The sequence below is a fragment of the Pelophylax lessonae genome (genome assembly GCF_965119305.1).
Source record: "Pelophylax lessonae genome assembly, chromosome: 13".
NCBI classification, from domain to species: Eukaryota; Metazoa; Chordata; class Amphibia; order Anura; family Ranidae; genus Pelophylax; species Pelophylax lessonae.
The window spans coordinates 6,794,586-6,815,375 of record NC_138780.1 but is presented as its reverse complement, the minus strand read 5'-3'; the positions used below and the strand labels follow the sequence as shown (position 1 = coordinate 6,815,375).

Below are 20,790 nucleotides of genomic sequence, written 5' to 3'. Positions count from 1 at the left end.
AAAAGTAAATTTCTCATCTGGAAACCATCATATGTTTTTTAGGACATCACGCAGCTGGTGGCCATGATGAGGTTGTGAGGTGTTCCCCTTTAAAGGGGTTTAGAGTGTAAGCCCACATGATCCAGGAAAGACCTGGAATGCCCAAGGAAAGACCGCCCTCCACATCCTGGACTGGGATCTCGTCACGTGTTCTCTGTGACTTTATAAAAGGCGATTTCATATCTGGAAATCATTGTACACTTTGTGGGACGTCACACAGCTGGTGGCCATGATGAAGCTGAAAGGGGTTCTCCAGTACTTTCTACTCTTAGAGTGCAAACTCACTTGTGCCAGGAACGACTTGAGATGCCCAAAGGAAGACAACCCACTGCGCCCTAAAGTTGGATTACTTCACATGTTCTCCCGGACTTTATAAAAGTAAACTTCTTATCTGTAGACCATCAAATGCTTTGTTGGACGTCACACAGCTAATGGCCATGACGAGGCTGTGAGAGATTCCCCTTTAAAGGGATTTAGAGTGCAAGCCCACTTGTTCCAGGAAAGACCTGGGACACCCAAGGGAAGAGTGCTCTCAATGTCCTGGACTGGGATCACTTTACTTGTTCTCAGGGACTTTATAAAAGTACAATTTTTTTGTCTAGAAATTGTTGTATGCTTTGTAGGATGTCACAGAGCTGGTAGCTACAAAGGGACTTGAAGGGGTTTCCCTTTAGAGGAGTTTTAAAGTGTAAGCCTATGTATTCCAGGAAAGACCTGGGTCGCCCAAGGGAAGGACCGCCCCTGGCGTCCTGAACTTGGATCACTTTATGTGTTCCCAACATTTCTTATCTGGAGACCATCATATGCTTTGTAGCATGTCACACAGCTGGTGGCCATGATGAGGCTGTGAGGGGTTCTCCTTTAATAGGGTTTAGAGTGTAAGTGTTCTTGACTTGGGAAAGACTGGGGATGCCCAAGGGAAGACCTCCCGCCACACCCTGGACTTGGATAGCTTTATGTGTTCCCGACTTTATGAAGGTAAATTTCTTATATAAAGACCATCATATGCTTTGTAGGATGTCACACAGCTGTTGACCATGATGGGGCTTAGTGGGGTTCCCTTTTAAAGGGATTTAGAGTGCAATCTCACGTGTTCCAGGAAAAACCTGGGACGCCCAGGGGAAGACCCTCCACTGCGTTTTGAACTTGGATCTCTTCATGTGTTCCTGACTTTATGAAAGTCAATTTCTCATCTGGAAACCATCATATGTTTTTTTAGGACATCATGCAGCTGGTGGCCATGATGAGGTTGTGAGGTGTTCCCTTTAAAGGGGTTTAGAGTGTAAGCCCACATGATCCAGGAAAGACCTGGGACGCCCTAGGATAGACCGCTCTCCACATCCTGGACTGGGATCTCGTCACGTGTAAAGTAAATTTCTTATGTGAAGACCATCATATGCTTCGTAGGATGTCACACAACTGGTGACCATAATGAGGTGGTGAGGGGTTCCCCTTTAAAAGAATTTAGAGTGCAAGCTTACGTGTTCCGGGAAAGTCCCTGGACGCCTAAAGGAAGACCGCCCTCCGCACCCTTGACAGGGATCTCTTCATGTCTATCTGGGGACTTTATAATAAGGTCCATTTCTTATCTGGATACCTTCATAAATTTTGTAGTACGTCACACAGCTGGTGGCCACACTAGGGGGGGTTCCTCTTTAAAGGGCTTTAGAGTGCAAGCCCACGTGTTTCAGGGAAGAGCGCCCTCTGTGTCCTGAACTGGGATCTCGTCATGTTTTCCCGACTTTATAAAAGTCAGTTTTCTTATCTAGAAACAATTGTACAATTTGTAGGACATCACACAGCTGGTGGCCATGAGGCTGAAAGGGGTTCCCTTTTAAGGGGATTTAGAGTGCAAGCCCACGTGTTCCAGGAAAAACCTGGGATGCCCAAGGGAAGACTGTCCACTGCATCCTGAACTTGGATCTCTTCACGTGTTCCTTTTTAATTTTTTATTTAGAGGATTTTCAGCGGATAACAAAAGAATGCAAACTCTATAGATGTATCCAACAATTGTTCCAAAACCGTTGAAAATAAAGTTTCTGAAAAAATCCACAGAGGGGTATAGCATTAATTGTAGCCAAACATGGTGAAGAGATAGGGTAGAAGTGAACAGTAAGGTCTCTGAAGAAATAAGATACGTCACTAAGTTGAAGCTATTTCTAGAAAACCTCAATGCACAGTATATAGGAAATGTATAACAGTCTGACATGACTATGTTTGACCTATTCTGTGCATATCCAGGAGTATTTTAATATAATACAAATAGAAGATAGAAAAAAGAGAGAAGAAGGAGGATAGAGAGAAAAAAAGGGGGGGGGTGGTCGAAGAAGGTCTCCACTGGGGGAGCCTTAGAAAATTAAGTCAGGTCCAGGGCTTTTTTTCTCAGGGAATAGGTGCAGAAACTCCCCACCTTTTGAGTCACCCCTTGTCTCTGCCCCCTACCCACCTCCAAGAACTGTCCCTTGGTTCCACCCCTACCCACCTCCCAGTACCACACCTTTTAGAGAATACAAAACCAAGTATAATTTTGTGGTGCTGAGTAATTTGTATGGAATGTATTACTGGTAACAAGAAAGGCAGTAGTATGGATACCCTGCAGCCAGCAACAGTAGATCCCCACACAACAATAGACCCGCACCCGCAACAATGGATGCACACCAGCAACCATAGAACCCCAGCAGCAGCATAAGATCTCCCAGCAACGATAGCCCCCCCAGCAGCCAGCAACGGTGGCCATGAGGCTGAGAGGGGTTCCCCTTTAAAGGGATTTAGAGTGCGAGCCTACGTGTTTCAGGAGAGTCCCGGGACACCCAAAGAAAGACCGCCCTCTGCGCCCTGGACTGGGATCACTTCACGTCTTCCTGGGGGCTTTATAATAAAGTCCATTTCTTATCTGGAGACCATCATAAACTTTAGAGTGCAAGCCTACATGTTCCAGGGAAGGCCACCCTCCATGTCCTGGACTTTGATCCCTTCACGTTTTCCCTACTTTATTAAAGTCAGTTTTCTTAGCTGCAAACCATCGTACATTTTGTAGGATATCACACAGCTGGTGGCCATGAGGCTGAGAGGGGTTCCCCTTTAAAGGGATTTAGAGTGTGAGCCTACGCGTTTCATGAAAGGATCGGGACGCCCAAAGGAAGACTGCCCTCTGCCCCCTTCCTGGGCTTCTGTATTGGGTGGAGCCTGCTGGCCCCTCCCACAGCTCTGCTCTCTTTTAGTGCAGGGTGACTGGTCTAGTCTCCGCCCCCTCCTGTGCTCCTGTAGTGGGTAACGTCTGTGATCCCCTCCCACAGCTCTGCTTTCTCTCCTTGTGCAGGGTGACTGGTCTAGTCTCCGCCCACACCTGATCTTCTGCAGTGGGTGGAGCCTGCTTCTCCCCTCCCACAGCTCTGCTTTCTCTCCTTGTGCAGGGTGACTGGCCTAGTCTCCGCCCACACCTGATGTTCTGCAGTGGGTGGAGCCTGCTTCTCCCCTCTCACAGCTCTGCACAGGCTATGTACTGCACACTGATGATGTCACTAGCTACTTTTACACAGTAATATCTGGTGTTTGGAAAGGCATTTAGTGGGCACACAGTGGATTTATATCCTTTCTATATATTGTGAAATACATATTTTTTGGTTGGAGTTCAGCTTTAAGTGCTCAGTTGAATGTCTTTGGAAAATTTGTGCCGCTTGGCATGAGCGCCCGGATTACCCGCAGTCAGGTGAGTCCCAGCGGGCACAGGCCGATAAGCCTTTAGACAAACAGCGAAGGGGCAGACGGGGCAGCAGAAGTGCAGCGTCAGCTCTGGGGGTGACGGTCTGTGTCTAATAAGACGAGGCAGTGCGTGTACACAGTGTGCAAATCGCGTCCCGTCATTAACGCCAAACTTTATGCACGCTTCAGCAGGTCCAGGAGGTCGGCAGGAGGGGAGGGGGAGGCGCAACCGAGACCCAAAAAAAAAAGGCGAGAATCCGCATTCACCCACTTTTATGTCTCTCTGTAGATTCGTCTCCATTATGGCGGCCGTGGGAAATCCACGCGTTTGCCTGGAGGGTGAAACTGTCTGATGGTCCAAATCTCCGATGACACCCAACAACTGGAATTTTGAGGCTTTTCAGTTTTTTTTTGGTCTGATCTCCGCTGGGTGTACCGGCTCCTCACCCTGGACTGAAATGGCTTCCTGTGATTTCACTGCACACTGTGAGCTTCTCACAATGTGCATTAGAAACTGCAGATAGAAGCCTGCCTCATTTCATGGCTGGAGGACGTCCAGCATCATCTACTGTTCTACTCCCACGTTTGTCACCTTTCACTTTTCTGTGTGTTTTTCACTGGATGAAGGGTGCGAGTCCTCACTGTCTAGGGGGAGGATGTGTGGCCCTCAGGTTCCTTTCTTCCCTGCCTCTGGGGGGGGGGATTTGTGGCCCTCAGGTTCCTTCCTTCCCTGCTTCTGGGGGGGGGGGGATCTGTGGCCCTCAGGTTCCTTCCTCCCCTGCCTCTGGGGGGGGGGGGGGATTTGTGGCCCTCAGGTTCCTTCCTCCCCTGCCTCTGGGGGGGGGGTAGGATTTGTGGCCCTTAGGTTCCTTCCTCCCCTGCCTCTGGGGGGGGGGGGGGATTTGTGGCCCTCAGGTTCCTTCTTCCCATGCCTCTGGGGGGGGGGGGTAGGATTTGTGGCCCTCAGGTTCCTTCCTCCCCTGCCTTGGGGGGGGGGGAGGATTTGTGGCCCTTGGGTTCTTTCCTCCCCTGCCACTGGGGGGGGGGGGGTCTCTCTTCGGGAGAGGTCTCCTGGCCTGGTATTCGGGGTCAGCTTCAGCTTGCCTAGAAGAAAGGGGTCTGCCAGGCCTTCTGGCTAGGCAGACCATGTAAACCGCTTATCGGCCTTTTGGCTAAGATCAAGTGTAGTATCTGTTCTTATCTGTGATCCAGTGGGGGCGCTGTGCTGTCATCTGACCTGACCAAGGTTGGGTGGCGGCTATGCAAACCTGCTGGAGCGGTGAGGGCTTGGAAGGTTAGTACCGGCTTGGAACAGAAACCGAGGCGCTCACAGGCAGTTGGGGTAGGGGAGTAATTCCCCCAGGAAAGCTGGAAGAGCCCATTACCTCCTGATTTGAACTTTCTACCTTGCCTGGCCAGGGGCCAGTAGGGCAGAAGTTCTGTGGTGTCCTGGCCAGACACTATGCACTTCTCTGCTTTCCTTGCCCCACGTTTGTGTGTTGTTTTCTTTGTAGTTTTTTCACTCACTTTTTCACATGATGAGTAGGTTGTGGGTCCTCGGGCCTACCTTGAACGTCTTGGGAGGATTTGGCCTTTTGGCTTAGTTTGCCCTCTCTCATGGGGTCTCCCTTCAGGGGAGCCCCACCTAGTACTTGGGTTTGGCTGTTTTGGCAGTCCTCCCAGAGAATGGGGTTTGCCTGATTTTGGCCAGGCAAACCAGTGGGTACCTTAGTCCCTGTCAGGAGTCTTGCGCCCCAGGGAATCAAGGTAAGGGTCCGTCCTCCTCGGAGGTGAACCATTCGCACTCCCTGTGCACTTTTTGTGTCTCTCACCTTTGCGGGTGTGCACTTTTTTTATGACCGGGTGCTAGTTTGAGTGTGTTTCAAACACCATGGGCTAAAAAGAAGATCCGCGGTGTCTGTGCCCCCTGGGGGTGCTCTTAGTAACATTTGCATGTGGGACCCAATGATGTGAAAAGCCACTTGGTCACAGTCACCAAATGCTTTCCTTTTCACAGCGCCTTTTAGGGCCTGGCTTTTTGGCTAAGTCCGGGGGCAATTTTGGTCTACCAGGCCTCAGGGCCTAGGCCAATGCACATTCGGCACGGCCACTTTTTTATTTACTATTTATTTTTCTCCCACGTTTTGTCACTCTTTCACTTTTGTGTGTGTTTTTCCCGGGCTTACCCTGGCATCTAGGGGGAGGATATGTGGTCCTCAGGTTCCTTCCTCCCCTGCCTCTGGGGGTCTCTCTTCGGGAGAGCTCCCCTGACCTAGTAGAACAGGGTCTGCCAGGCCTCCTGGCTAGGCAAACCATGAAAAACCCAGGTCCCCCTCGGGAGCCTTGCGCCTCGGGGGTCAGGGTAGAAGTCCTACTATTTCGGGGGGTGGACTAAAGCACAACCTTAAGTGCACTTTTTAGTGTGTGGTCTAGGTTTTTACACCACCACGGACTAAAAAAAAGAAGAGGTGTTCAACCTTTGAGAAGAAGGGACACGACCTCCAGACTCAGTGCCACTGACTGTCCCTGCCCCACCCCTTTCATTGGATTTCAGTTCTTCCAATTAATCATGGAGACTCAATATCACATGTGGGCGTTATCTATGCAAATACAGCCTAGGAACGCGCTCATAATTACATGTGGGCGTTACCTATGCAAATACAGCCTGCCTAGGAAAGCCCACTCCTCTGAACTCACACCCACCCTTTAAGGCATTCTGATATTTGCATAACTCCTCCCACTGCTTCCAATTATGAATGCTTAGCATCACATGTGGGTGTTACCTATGTAAATACAGCCTGCCTAGGAACACCCACTCTTCCAGACTGACATCCGCCCATTAAGGTGCTTTGATATTTGCATAACTCCTCCCACTGCTTCCAATCATGGAGGCTCAGCATCCCATGTGGTTGTTGCCTATGCGAATACAGCCTGCCTAGGAACGGCCACTCCTCCAGACTGACTCCGCCCATCAAGGCGCTTTGATATTTGCATAACTCCTCCCACTGCTTCCAATTATGAATGCTTAGCATCACATGTGGGTGTTACCTATGTAAATATAACCTGCCTAGGAACGCCCACTCTTCCAGACTGACATCCGCCCATTAAGGTGCATTGATATTTGCATAACCCCTCCCACTGCTTCCAAACATGGAGGCTCAGCATCCCATGTGGTTGTTGCCTATGCAAATACAGCCTGCCTAGGAACAGCCACTCCTCCAGACTGACACCCGCCCATCAAGTCACTTTGATATTTGTATAACTCCTCCCACTGCTTCCAATCATGGAGGCTCAGCACCACATGTGGGTGTTACCTATGCAAATACAGCCTGCCTAGGAATGCCCACTCCTCCAGACTGACGCCCACCCATCAAGGCGCTTTGATATTTGCATAACTCCTCCCACTTCTTCCAATCATGGAGGCTCAGCATTCTATGTGGGTATCCCCATGCAAATACAGCCGGCCTAGGAACACCCACTCCTCCAGACTGACACCCGCCCATCAATGTGCTTTGATATTTGCATAACTCCTCCCACTGCTTCCAATTAAGCATCACATGTGGGTGTTAGCCATGTAAATACAGCGTATTGAGGAACACCCACTCCTCCAGACTAACAGCCACCCATCAAGGCGCTTTGATATTTGCATAACTCCTACTGCTTGCATCAGGTCTGGGGGCCCTTAAAAGCATTACCGACGCAGGGTGCTGTGATGTTTTCTTCCGGCCCCTCCCAACAGTCATGATCTGCCTTCATTGCATAGAGAAGCACAGAGACCCAGTGATGACATCAAGACAAAGCCTAAAAAATGCAAAGCTGCACCTATCTGGGAAAGCAGTTTTTTTATGCGTCTCCGCTGGAGAGATTTCCTTTCACTTCCTGTACAGAAAACACAACTAGAAATATGAGAAAAATCATAACGGAAGCGGAAATCCCTTTTTAACACAAGTGTCCCCATTTGAAGATTTTCCCTCACTTCCTGTTCCCGGTGACAACTGAAACAGTTTGGGGATTCCCATTACTTTCTGTCCTGGTGACACCGGGGCCAAGAGGTTAATTCCCCCCCAGAGGGAACAGACTGTTTATAATGTAATCAAATATATAAGATAAATATATCATATTTTTAATTTAAACTTGTAAAGAATAATATAAAATATATAAATATTGATATATAAATAATGGATTTTGTTGGGGTATCGTACAATCAGATTGTATCATGGCGGTTTTCTAAATGGGCGTGGCAATGTCAAGTGAAGCCAGGATTGTATGGACGGATTGTACCGTGTGTGGTCCACTCTAGATTGGACAACATTCATTTGCTGACTCAAGATCCAATAGGCTGCTCTGTGGTGTAAGAGATGGCGTTAAGGTGTGCGGTGGGGGGGGAGGGGCAGCTCCGCCTTGATCTCAGCTCTCCGTTCCCAGGTCGGAGCAGCTTTTGGCAGGCGTGATGGGGGGGCAGGGAGGGCGCCGGGGTCCGCGTGCTTCCCCCTCGTCTGCTCACACGGTACACAATGACATCATCTCATTAGATCTAATTATAGAACGCAGGGGAAAAATAAATAATTCCTCCACCCACGGCCAAAACAGAAGAGCGAGGCACAGCAAAAATAATCGCATGTTCTCCCACGGCGGGAGAGGGTGACACGTGGGCTTGCACTCTAAATCTCTTTAAAGGGGAACCCCTCTCAGCCTCATGGCCACCAGCTGTGGGATGTCCTAAAAAATGTACGATGGATTCCAGATAAGAAAACTGACTTTTATAAAGTCTGGAATGCGTGAAGAGGGCAGATTTCCCTGGAACATGTAGGCTTGCACTCTAAATGCCTCTAAAGGGGAACCCCTCTCATGCCCAGTGGGCTTACAGGAGGCTCTCAGGGGAGTAGGTTTGCTGAGTCTACAGGAGGGTGAGGGGTCAGGGTGGGTGGAGCAGGGGTTTAGCTGGGTTTACAGGAGGGTGAGGGGTCAGGGTGGGTGGAGCAGGGGTTTAGCTGGGTTTACAGGAGGGTGAGATGTCAGGGTGGATTGGGGAGTGGTTTCTGCTGAGCTTACAGGAGAGTGAGAGGTTGGGGTGGGCAGGGGAGGAGCTTTGCTGGACTTACAGGAATTGGGAAGTCAGGGTGCACAGGGGAGGGGCTTTGCTTGGTTTACAGAAGGGTGAGAGGTTAGGGTGGGCATTGGAGGGGCTTGGTTGGGCTTACAGGAGGGTGAGGGGTCAGGGTGTGTTGGAGAGTGGCTTCTGCTGAGCCTACAGGAGGGTGAGAGTTTGGGATGGGCAGGGGTGGGGCATCACTGAACTTGCAAGAGGGTGATTAGAGTGGGCAGGGGTGGGGCTTCGCTGAACTTGCAGGAGGGTGAGAAGTCAGGGTGGGCAGGAGTGGGGCTTCGCTGAACTTGCAGGTGGGTGAGAAGTCAGGGTGGGCAGGGGTAGGCCTTCACTGAACTTGCAGGAGGGTTATAAGTGAGAATGGGCAGGAGAGAGAATTAACTAGTCTTGCAGGGGGTTAAGAAGTTGGGGAGTGCACAGGATTCACTTCTGTTTAGCCTACAGGAGGGTGAAAAGTCATGTGGTTTGTGGTGGGCAGGGGAGGGGCTTTGCTGGGCTTACAGGAGGGTGAGAAGTCATGTGGTTTGTGGTGGGCAGGGGAAGGGCTTTGCTGGGCTTACAGGAGGGTGAGAAGTCATGTGGTTTGTGGTGGGCAGGGGAGGGGCTTTGCTGGGCTTACAGGAGGGTGAGAAGTCATGTGGTTTGTGGTGGGCAGGGGAGGGGCTTTGCTGGGCTTAGAGGAGGGTGAGAAGTCATGTGGTTTGTGGTGGGCAGGGGAGGGGCTTTGCTGTGCTTACAGGAGGGTGAGAAGTATTGTGGTGGGCAGGGGAGGGGCTTTGCTGTGCTTACAGGAGGGTGAGAAGTATTGTGGTGGGCAGGGGAGGGGCTTTGCTGTGCTTACAGGAGGGTGAGAATTCATGTGGTTTGTGGTGGGCAGGGCAAGCGTTTTGGTGTGCTTACAGGAGGGTGAAAAGTATTGTGGTGGGCAGGGGAGGGGCTTTGCTGTGCTTACAGGAGGGTGAGAAGTCATGTGGTTTGTGGTGGGCAGGGGAGGGGCTTTGCTGGGCTTACAGGAGAGTGAGAAGTCATGTGGTTTGTGGTAAGCAGGGGAGGGGCTTTTCAGAGCTAACAGGAGAGTGATAAGTCAGGCTAAGCAGGGGAGGGGCTTCTCTGGACTTTCAGGAAGATGAGAGGTGAGTGTGGGCATCGCTAGGAGGTGGACCCATGACATGCAATGTCTGGAAAGTGTTGTCACTCTGCGCAGGGTTGGCTGTGATCACAATGAAATAAAACTTCTTCACAAACCCTGTCCAGAAAAATCTTTCACTTTACTCCTTTCAATTTTTTTGGGGTATTTCCTTTTAAAGAAAAATGACAGGTAGATTCTGGTTGCTATGGGAGACATAAACACTTTGGTACAAACCGGTTGTCCTCAATGAAGTCATTGTCAGGAGTATCGCCGATACCAGCGCACACCTCTGTCTGTCCCCTCCCCCCCCCCTTTCTCTCGGTGACTGGCTTTTGAAATGTGTCCTCTGGAGAGGGGGTCATGCTGTGTGTCACCAGCTGTCACCAGTATGAACTGGACGGGTTCGCCAGCAGCGCAGATTACAATCGCACACCTCTTCAAATCTGGCTGCACGCCAACGCTGCCGTCTTCAGAGGCCACTTTACTGCGAGTCCCTGCGGAGCCCCACCGCCGCCGCTAATTGGAGCCGTAAACGATTGGACGTGAAATCTTTCATTAATAACGCATTACACCCGATTCCAGGCCGGCCATTTCTAGGATTACCCGCACCGCCGCATTTTCCAGGCTATCGAATCGCACTTCCGATTTTTATTTGGAGATTCAGTGCGCCTTTTTATTTTGGAGGCGATTTTATGCGGAATTCTGATTGGTTTGATGACATTTCATTGTTTCAATAACATAATAATTATTATTTTTCAGTGTGCTACAATGTAACCTGAGCAATCAATCCATTATTTCATACAATGTAACCTAAGCAAGCAATCCATTATTTCATACAATGTAACCAGAGCAAGCAATTCATTTTATCATACAATGTAACCTGAGCAAGCAATTTGTGATATGCTACAATGTAACCTAAGCACGCAATCCATGATATCATACAATGTTACTAGAGCAAGCAATGTGTGATGGGATACAATGTAACCGAAGCAAGCAATCCATTATATCATAAAATGTAACCTAAGCAAGCAATCCATTATATCATACAATGTAACCTAAGCAAGCAATCCATGATATCATACAATGTTACTAGAGCAAGCAATGTGTGATGGGATACAATGTAACCGAAGCAAGCAATCCATTATATCATACAATGTTACCTAAGCAAGCAATCCATGATATCATACAATGTAACCTGAGCAAGCAATGTGTGATGTGCTACAATGTAACCTAAGCACGCAATCCATGATATCATACAATGTTACTAGAGCAAGCAATGTGTGATGGGATACAATGTGTCCGAAGCAAGCAATCCATTATATCATAAAATGTAACCTGAGCAAGCAATGTGTGATGTGCTACAATGTAACCTAAGCAAGGAATCCATTTTATCATACAATGTAACCTAAGCAAGCAATCCATCATATACAATGTACCCCGAGCAAGCAATCCATCATATCATACAATGTAACCAGAGCAAGCAATCCATCATATCATACAATGTAACCTAAGCAAGCAATGTGTGATGTGCTACAATGTAACCTAAGCAAGGAATCCATTTTATCATACAATGTACCCCGAGCAAGCAATCCATGATATCATACAATGTAACCAGAGCAAGCAATCCATGATATCATACAATGTAACCTAAGCAAGCAATCCATCATATACATTGTACCCCAAGCAAGCAATCCATGTTATCCTACAATGTAGCCTAAGCAAGCAATCAATTTTATCATACAATGTTCCCAGAGCAAGCAATCTATCATATCATACAATGTAACCTAAGCAAGTAATCAATTTTATCAAGCAATGTACCCAGAGCAAGCAATCTATCATATTATACAATGTAACCAGAGCAAGCAATGTGGGACGTGCTACAATGTAACCAGAGCAAGCAATGTGGGACGTGCTACAATGTAACCAGAGCAAGCAATGGGGATTTTCTAAAACTGGAGTGTGCAAAAGCTGATGTGCACAGGTAAATTTCCCCCCATGTGTGATGGTATACAATGTAACCTAGGCAAGCAATGTGTGATGGGATACAATGTAACCTGAACAAGCAATGTATGATGGATACAATGTAACCCAGGCAAGCAATGTGTGATGGGATACAATCCCCAGAGGTGGCCTGGCGGCGGTATCATCCGCCCCGTATCTGCCCACGTTCCTTACATATTATAGAGTCAGAAAGCCATCAGATTTACGCGTTTTACTTCAGTCAGACATTTTCTTCTCCGCGTAAAAAAAAAGATAATGTGGTTTGGATGACGGATTTCCACCACACTGTGAACAACGGGGGCGCTCTGAGAGCCGGGAGAGGTCAGAGCGAAGGATGAGGTGAAGGCTGCACCGCAGAGCCGCCATATTGGAGGAAAGTATGTTGGAGGTGAGAAAATAGAAACTCCGGCGAGGGATTACTATGGAAACTAAACGCAGGTCCACGAGGTGACAACACAGCTTCACACACACTTCTCTGCTCCTCGTTCTTCACCGACGCTGATTGTGAGGTTCCTTACAATGCCATCCTCACTTCAAGGGCATTCGTCAGCAGCACTCCTCAAAGTTACACTCCGCCATCACCACCGTGTAAAAAGTTATCTAAAACCAAAACTTCTTTTTAGTTTTGGATGAAGTGAGGATTCGAACCCCTGCCAGGTTTTTATTGCTGTGTCCCCGCTGTGGAGATTCATGTCACCAGGACAGGAAGTGATGGAAAATCGAAAATTTTAAGGTGACACTAAAGCAGGAGCTGAGAGGAAATGTTACCATAGTAATAATTAACCCCCAGGACAGAACAAAAATTTACACCCAGAATGGTACAGTAAGCCACCCCCAGCATGGCACAGTAAGCCACCCCCAGCATAGCACAATAAACCACCCCCAGCATGGCACAATAAACCACCCCCAGCATGGCACAATAAGCCACCCCCAGCACGGCACAGTAAGCCACCCCCAGCACGGCACAGTAAGCCACCCCCAGCACGGCACAGTAAGCCACCCCCAGCACGGCACAATAAGCCACCCCCAGCATAGCACAATAAGCCACCCCTAGCATAGCACAATAAGCCAACCCCAGCACGGCACAATAACTCATCCCCAGCACGGCACAATAACTCATCCCCAGCATAGCACAATAAGCCACCCCTAGCATAGCACAATAAGCCAACCCCAGCATGGCACAATAAGCCAACCCCAGCACGGCACAATAACTCATCCCCAGCACGGCACAATAACTCATCCCCAGCACGGCACAATAACTCATCCCCAGCACGGCACAATAAGCCACCCCCAGCACGGCACAATAAGCCACCCCCAGCATGGCACAATAAGCCACCCCCAGCACGGCACAATAAGCCACCCCCAGCATAGCACAATAAGGCAACCCCAGCATAGCACAATAAGACACCCCCAGCATAGCACAATAAGGCAACCCCAGCATAGCACAATAAGACACCCCCAGCATAGCACAATAAGACACCCCCAGCATGGCACAATAAGCCACTCCCAGCACTGCACAATAAGGCAACCCCAGCATAGCACAATAAGCCACCCCCAGCATAGCACAATAAGACACCCCCAGCACGGCACAATAAGCCACCCCCAGCACTGCACAATAAGCCAACCCCAGCATAGCACAATAAGCCACCCCCAGCATAGCACAATAAGACACCCCCAGCACGGCACAATAAGACACCCCCAGCACGGCACAATAAGCCACCCCCAGCACGGCACAATAAGCCACCCCCAGCACGGCACAATAAGCCACCCCCAGCGCGGCACAATAAGCCACCCCCAGCACTGCACAAAAAGCCAACCCCAGCATAGTACAATAAGCCAACCCCAGCACGGCACAATAAGCCACCCCCAGCATTGCAAAATAAGCCAACCCCAGCATAGTACAATAAGCCACCCCCAGCATTGCAAAATAAGCCAACCCCAGCATAGTACAATAAGCCAACCCCAGCATAGTACAATAAGCCCGCACGGCACAAAAAGCCACCCCCAAGCATGGCACAATAAAAAATAATAATATTAAATTATTGTTAAATAATATTAATAATTATTATTACGCTTATTAAAAATGTGTAATAAATAACACTAAGGGCCAATTCACACCATAGAAATGCAGTCCAGATGCTTTTTTTGAGTGCATGTTTTTGATGCGTTCCGAAGCAGTTTTTTTTTTCCTTCACCTTAAATAAAGACATTTGTGTTCCAGTGCGTTTTTTGTGCATTTAAGTGCAGTCCAGTGCGTTTTTGATGTTTTCTTACTGCGTTCTAGTACAGTTCAGTGCAGAAAAAAATGCAGCACATTCGACTTTTTTTTTTCTGGAACTGGAATGCACTGGTGTGATCTATGCCATTGGAAACCATATAACCTACTTTCCATGCGTTTTTGATGCAGAAAAAAAAAATGCACTGGACCAAATGTGGTGTGAACCCGGCCCCTTATAGTAATAAATGCTAATAAATAATTATTATTGTTATTCTAGTAATAACAAAGTACATCACAGTAATAATATTGTTGTTAATAAATAACTATTATTATTATTGTTATTAATATAATAAACTATTGAACAAAAATAATGTTGTTAAAAATGACAATTATTATTACAGTTATTATTTATAATAATCATTATTTATTACCAACAACAATAGTTTTATTGTTGTTAAATAATTTATCGTTGCAATAATAATTTTTATTATTTATTACATTACTACCAATATATATAATATATTATAATATTATATAATTGTTAATAATATAATATTACTAATAATATAATAATGTTATTAACAATAACAATCATCATCAATTTATTATTAACAACAATATTTATTATTGTTATCACTAATACATTTTGTCATTAATAACTGATCACAGTAATAATATTGTTGTTAATAAATAATCATTACTATTATGATTATTATTGTTATTAATATAATAAACTATTGAACAAAAATAATGTTGTTAAAAAAAATGACAATTATTATTACTGTTATTTATTTATAATAATAATAATCATTATTTATTACCAACAACAATAGTTTTATTGTTAAATAATTTATTGTTACAATAATAATTTTTATTATTTATTATATTACTACCAATATATAATATATTATAATATTATATAATTGTTAATAATATAATATTACTAATAATATAATAATGTTATTAACAATAACAATCATCATCAATTTATTATTATTAACAACAATATTTATTATTATTATTATTATCACTAATACATTTTGTCATTAATAACTGATTATTATTCATAAATCTAATAGTCATTACAGAATCTGTTCCTTCCCTGTCTCTGCTCCACGTTATTTACAGTGTACTTTTATTCACGTATTTTTTTTTCTGTATATGTTTTGCTCGTGAGTTATTTTAAACATTCTATGATGAATGAACAGAAGTGGTTTTCTTTTTTTTTTCTTTTTTTTTTTTTTTTTTTTTTTCTCTTTCTCTTTTTTTTTTTTTTTTTCTCTTTCTCTTTTTTTTTTTTTCTTTCTCTTTCTCTTTTTTTTTTTTTTTTACCTCTGCTGTATATTATTACACTGTTCTCCTTTCACTGGCAAACCACCTTTTAACTAAAAATAAAAAAAGGCTTTGTTCATGAGGAGACTACAACTCCCAACACAAACCCTTCTTTTATACCTTACCTACAGGGAGAGATAAAAAAAAAAAAAAAAAAACATCCCAAATTAAAGTTTTTTTTTTTTTTTTTTATTAATTGCAGGATACTTTTTACTCTCCATACTAGATGTTTATTCAATTTGAAAAAAAATAAATAAAAAAAATCCTTGTTCTCAAGGAGACTGGAAATCACACTACACACCCTTCCTTTGGATATTTTTGCTTCTTACCTGTAGGGAAAAATAACCCAAATAAATAAATAATGTATTTTATCCTCTACAAACTACAAAGCAGACACGTTGGTTTACAAAAAAAAAGGAAATAAATCTTTGCTCACAAGGAGATTGCAGCTCACAGTACTAACCCTTCTTTTTTATATATTTTGCTTCCTTACTACAGTAAAAAATAAAAACAACCCTCTCTCTCTCTCTCTCTCTCTCTATATATATATATATATATATATATATATATATATATATATATATATATAGATAGATAGATATAAATATCTATATATATATATATATAGATATATAAATATATATATATATACAGTATATATATATATATATATATATCACAAAACTGTACGTTCGCTGTTTTATTCTTCTTCTTTTTTTTTTTTTTTTTTTTTTGTTGCATGATTTTGTGTACGTCTGGTAATATAAAAAAAAACGGGTTTTTTTTTATTTATTTTTAGCTGTTATTTTTAAAAAAAAAAAAAAATATTTTCTTTTTTTAATTTTAACAAATTGTACCGTTTACTGTACATTATCTGGTAAACCTAAAAAATTAAAAAACAAAACACAACTTTTTTCGTGCAAATTAGCTGTTATTTTACAAAATATTTTCCTTTTTTGTTATTTTAATAAATCTTACCATTTAATGTACGTTAGCTGGTAATCTAAAAAAAAAAAAAAAAAATCGAATTTAATACATTGTACCATTTACAGTATGTTATCTGGTTATCAATTTACACATAAAATTTTTTTATATTTTTTAGAAAGAAAAATCTTTTCCTTTTTTTTTTTTTTTATTCCTATACATCGTACTATTTACTGTACTTTAGCTGGTATTTGTAATCTACAAAATAAAAAAATAAATAAAAAACTTTTTTGTGCAAAAATTAGCTATTTAAAAAAAAATCTTTTTTTTTTCCTTTTTATTTATTCTAATAAATGTTACCATTTATTGTTCATTAGCTGGTAATCTAAAAAAAAAAAAAAAAACATACTAAAACAACTTTTTTTGTGCAAATTAGCTGTTATTTTACAAAATATTTTCCTTTTTTGTTATTTTAATAAATCTTACCATTTAATGTACGTTAGCTGGTAATCTAAAAAAAAAAAAAAAAATCGAATTTAATACATTGTACCATTTATTCTTCTTCTTTTTTTTTTTCTTTTTTTTTGTTGCATGATTTTGTGTACGTCTGGTAATATAAAAAAAAAACGGGTTTTTTTTATTTATTTTTAGCTGTTATTTTTAAAAAAAAAAAATATTTTCTTTTTTTAATTTTAACAAATTGTACCGTTTACTGTACATTATCTGGTAAACCTAAAAAATTAAAAAACAAAACACAACTTTTTTCGTGCAAATTAGCTGTTATTTTACAAAATATTTTCCTTTTTTGTTATTTTAATAAATCTTACCATTTAATGTACGTTAGCTGGTAATCTAAAAAAAAAAAAAAAATCGAATTTAATACATTGTACCATTTACAGTATGTTATCTGGTTATCAATTTACACATAAAATGTTTTTATATTTTTTAGAAAGAAAAATCTTTTCCTTTTTTTTTTTTTATTCCTATACATCGTACTATTTACTGTACTTTAGTTGGTATTTGTAATCTACAAAATAAAAAAAATAAATAAAAAACTTTTTCGTGCAAAAATTAGCTATTTAAAAAAAAAATCTTTTTTTTTTTCCTTTTTATTTATTCTAATAAATTTTACCATTTATTGTTCATTAGCTGGTAATCTAAAAAAAAAAAAAAAAAAAAAACATACTAAAACAACTTTTTTTGTGCAAATTAGCTGTTATTTTACAAAATATTTTCCTTTTTTGTTATTTTAATAAATCTTACCATTTAATGTACGTTAGCTGGTAATCTAAAAAAAAAAAAAAAAAAATCGAATTTAATACATTGTACCATTTACAGTATGTTATCTGGTTATCAATTTACACATAAAATTTTTTTATATTTTTTAGAAAGAAAAATCTTTTCCTTTTTTTTTTTTTTATTCCTATACATCGTACTATTTACTGTACTTTAGCTGGTATTTGTAATCTACAAAATAAAAAAAATAAATAAAAAACTTTTTTGTGCAAAAATTAGCTATTTAAAAAAAAAATCTTTTTTTTTTCCTTTTTTTTTTTTTTTATTCTAATAAATGTTACCATTTATTGTTCATTAGCTGGTTACTGTACTTTAGCTGGTATTTGTAATCTACAAAATAAAAAAAAAATAAAAAACTTTTTTGTGCAACAATTAGCTATTTAAAAAAAATCTTTTTTTTTTTCCTTTTTATTTTTTTTTATTCGAATAAATTCTACCAGTTACTGTATGTTAGCTGGTAATCTAAAAACAAAATAAAATACAAGAAAATAAAAAAAAAATTGTGCAATTTGTGCAAGTTAGCTGCAGCTGTTATTTAAAAAAAAAGAAAAAATATTTTCCTTTTTTTTTTTTTTTTATTCGAATAAACTCTACCAGTTACTGTATGTTAGTTGGTAATCTAAAAACAAAAAAAAAAAAACATTTTTTGTGCAAATTAGCCATAGCTCTTAGTTAAAAAGAAAAAAATATTTTCTTTTTTTTTTTTTTTTAATTCGAATAAATTCTACCAGTTACTGGTAATCTAAAAACAAAATAAAATACAAAAAAAATTAAAAAAAAAAAAACAAAACATTTTTCTTGTTTCTTGTTAGCTGTTATTTAAAAAAAATATATATTTTCCTTTTTATTTATTTTATTTTTTTTTTAATTCTATTATATTGTACCATTTACTGTACTCTGGTAATCTTGGGGGAAAAAAACTTTTTTTTTTTTTTTGTTAATTGCGCAATTTACTGTCGGCTGTTATTTCAACTTTTTCTTTTTTTCTTTTTTTTTTCTTTTTTTTAGTACCATATTATTCTGTATGTTAGCTTTTTTTTTTTTTTTTTAAATTAAAAGTGTGTTGTGTTCATGAGGAGACTGTAACTGAAATGGCTGTTTGGCTTGAGGCGAGAGGAAAGAAGAAAGAAAAGTGCAGTTTTCTGGGTACAAGCGGCTCTTGTTTTATGGTTGGTCGGTCGGCGTCTCAGTTAGAAAATAATGGTGTTGTGGAACAGCTGCAGTGTGTACCCCCCCCCCTCCCCCCTCCTGTGATGGGATGAGAGGGAGGCAGTCAGGGGGTGGAGGAGGTTTGGTTTTGAATAGTCTCAGCAGTGCAGGCTGTGACTTCCTGTGAGCGCTGTACAAGGCTGGCAGCGTGCGTCTCCTTTCCTTTTCTCTCCCTCTTCGTCCCTCTCGGGTGCCAGCAGAAAACTCCTGGATCTAGAAAAAGTGGGGGGCGAGCGACGGGGGAGAGCGCCCGACCCACCGCCATCCGACTTCTGATTGGATATGTCTCGGATCGAGCCCTTCAAAAGAGATCGAGCCGACCGCTCCAAGGAGTCACCCTTGAAGGTCAGTCACCCCCCCACTATTATTCTTTTGTCCCCATTGTTGGTTACGGGAAGCGTCCCGTTGAGGGGTTCCCCCCGGAGAACGCCCCAATCCGTGACCCGGGATTCCCTCTGCTTGTTGTTCAGGAGGTCACCGCCATCTGTCACTTGGCCGTAACCGTTTCCTAGCCGTGGCCGGAGGTCCGGGGCTGCCCGGCATTGCGGGGGTTAGGGGGGAAATCTCAGCGGGTGGAGAAGAGGAGCGGCCGGTGTCGGGATGGAGAAGAGCGAGGGGCAGGTGGATCTCCTCATTTCAAAATACAACCCCCCCTCCCCCACATCTATTGTTCCGGTGGTTGGAGGTATCGGGAGGTTATTGTTAGTCCGTTACGGGGCAAATTGGACCACTCCGGCGCCCCGCTACTGCTTTGATTGCCTAATTGGACGCTCTGTGTCCCCAAATGGAAAATTGAGCATTCGTTGTGTCACTTTCATTCCATTTACACTCACCACACACCATACAATCTGATTGTACAATCTCTTTTACATCTCCAACAAGCATGAAGCACAAGGAACGGCCTGCTTGGATACAAATTAATTGTCTAGTCCTTGTCCTCAGCCTCTAGTCCTCATCCTGAGCCTGTAGTCCTTGTCTTCAAGTCCTCAGCCTCTAGTTCTCGTCCTCTAGTCCTCAGCCTCTAGTTCTCATCCTCTAGTCCTCAGCCTTTAGTCCTCTTCCTCAGCCCCTAATCCTAGTCCTCAGGCTCTAATCCTAGTCCTCAGCCTCTAATCCTAGTCCTCAGCCTCTAATCCTCGTCCTCAGCCTCTAGTCTTCATCCTCAGCCTCTAGTCCTCATCCTCAGCCTCTAGTCCTAGTCCTCATCCTCTGATCCTCAGCCTCTATTTCTCATCCTATAGTCGTCAGCCTCTATTTCTCATCCTATAGTCATCAGCCTCTCGTCCTCAACCTTTAGTCCTCAGCCTCTAGTCCTCAGCCTCTTGTCCTCAGTCTTTAGTCTTCAGCCTCTAGTCCTTGTCCTCCAGTCCTCGGCCTCTAGTCCTCATCCTCTAGTCCTCATTCTGAGCCTCTAGTGCTCAGCCTCTAGTCCTCGTCCTCAGCCTCTAGTTCTCATCCTCTTCCTCTAGTCCTCAGCCTCTATGTCTAAGCCTCTAGTCCTCATCCTCTAGTCCTCGTCCTCTAGTCCTCAGCCTCTATGTCTAAGCCTCTAGTCCTCATCCTCTAGTCCTCAGCCTCTAGTTCTCATCCTCTAGTCCTCGTCCTCTAGTCCTTAGCATCTAGTCCTCATCCTCAAGTTCTCAGACGCTATGTCTAAGCCTCTAGTCCTCGTCCTCTAGTCCGCATTCTCTAGCCCTCATCCTCTAATCCGCTAGTCCTCAGCCTCTAGTCTTTGTCCTCTAGTCCTCGTCCTCTAGTCCGCATTCTCTAGCCCTCATCCTCTAATCCGCTAGTCCTCAGCCTCTAGTCTTTGTCCTCTAGTCCTCGGCCTCT

The 20,790-nt window shown here is 43.0% G+C and overlaps 1 protein-coding gene across 2 annotated transcripts in view; it reads left to right on the top strand.

The window, feature by feature from the left end:
* The window catches only part of ARHGEF2 (Rho/Rac guanine nucleotide exchange factor 2), a 150,315-nt gene that overhangs the window by 34,838 nt on the left and 94,687 nt on the right, over nucleotides 1-20,790 (top strand). Inside the window, exon 1 of one of the 2 annotated variants that reach the window (XM_082275565.1) lies at nucleotides 19,175-19,302. The exons of the other annotated variant lie outside the window; for it this stretch is intronic. Coding sequence (XP_082131691.1) covers nucleotides 19,240-19,302 — 63 coding nt within the window. The 5' untranslated portion in view covers nucleotides 19,175-19,239. Of the gene's footprint in view, nucleotides 1-19,174; nucleotides 19,303-20,790 lie in introns of those variants that run through there. 2 annotated transcript variants of the gene reach the window in all.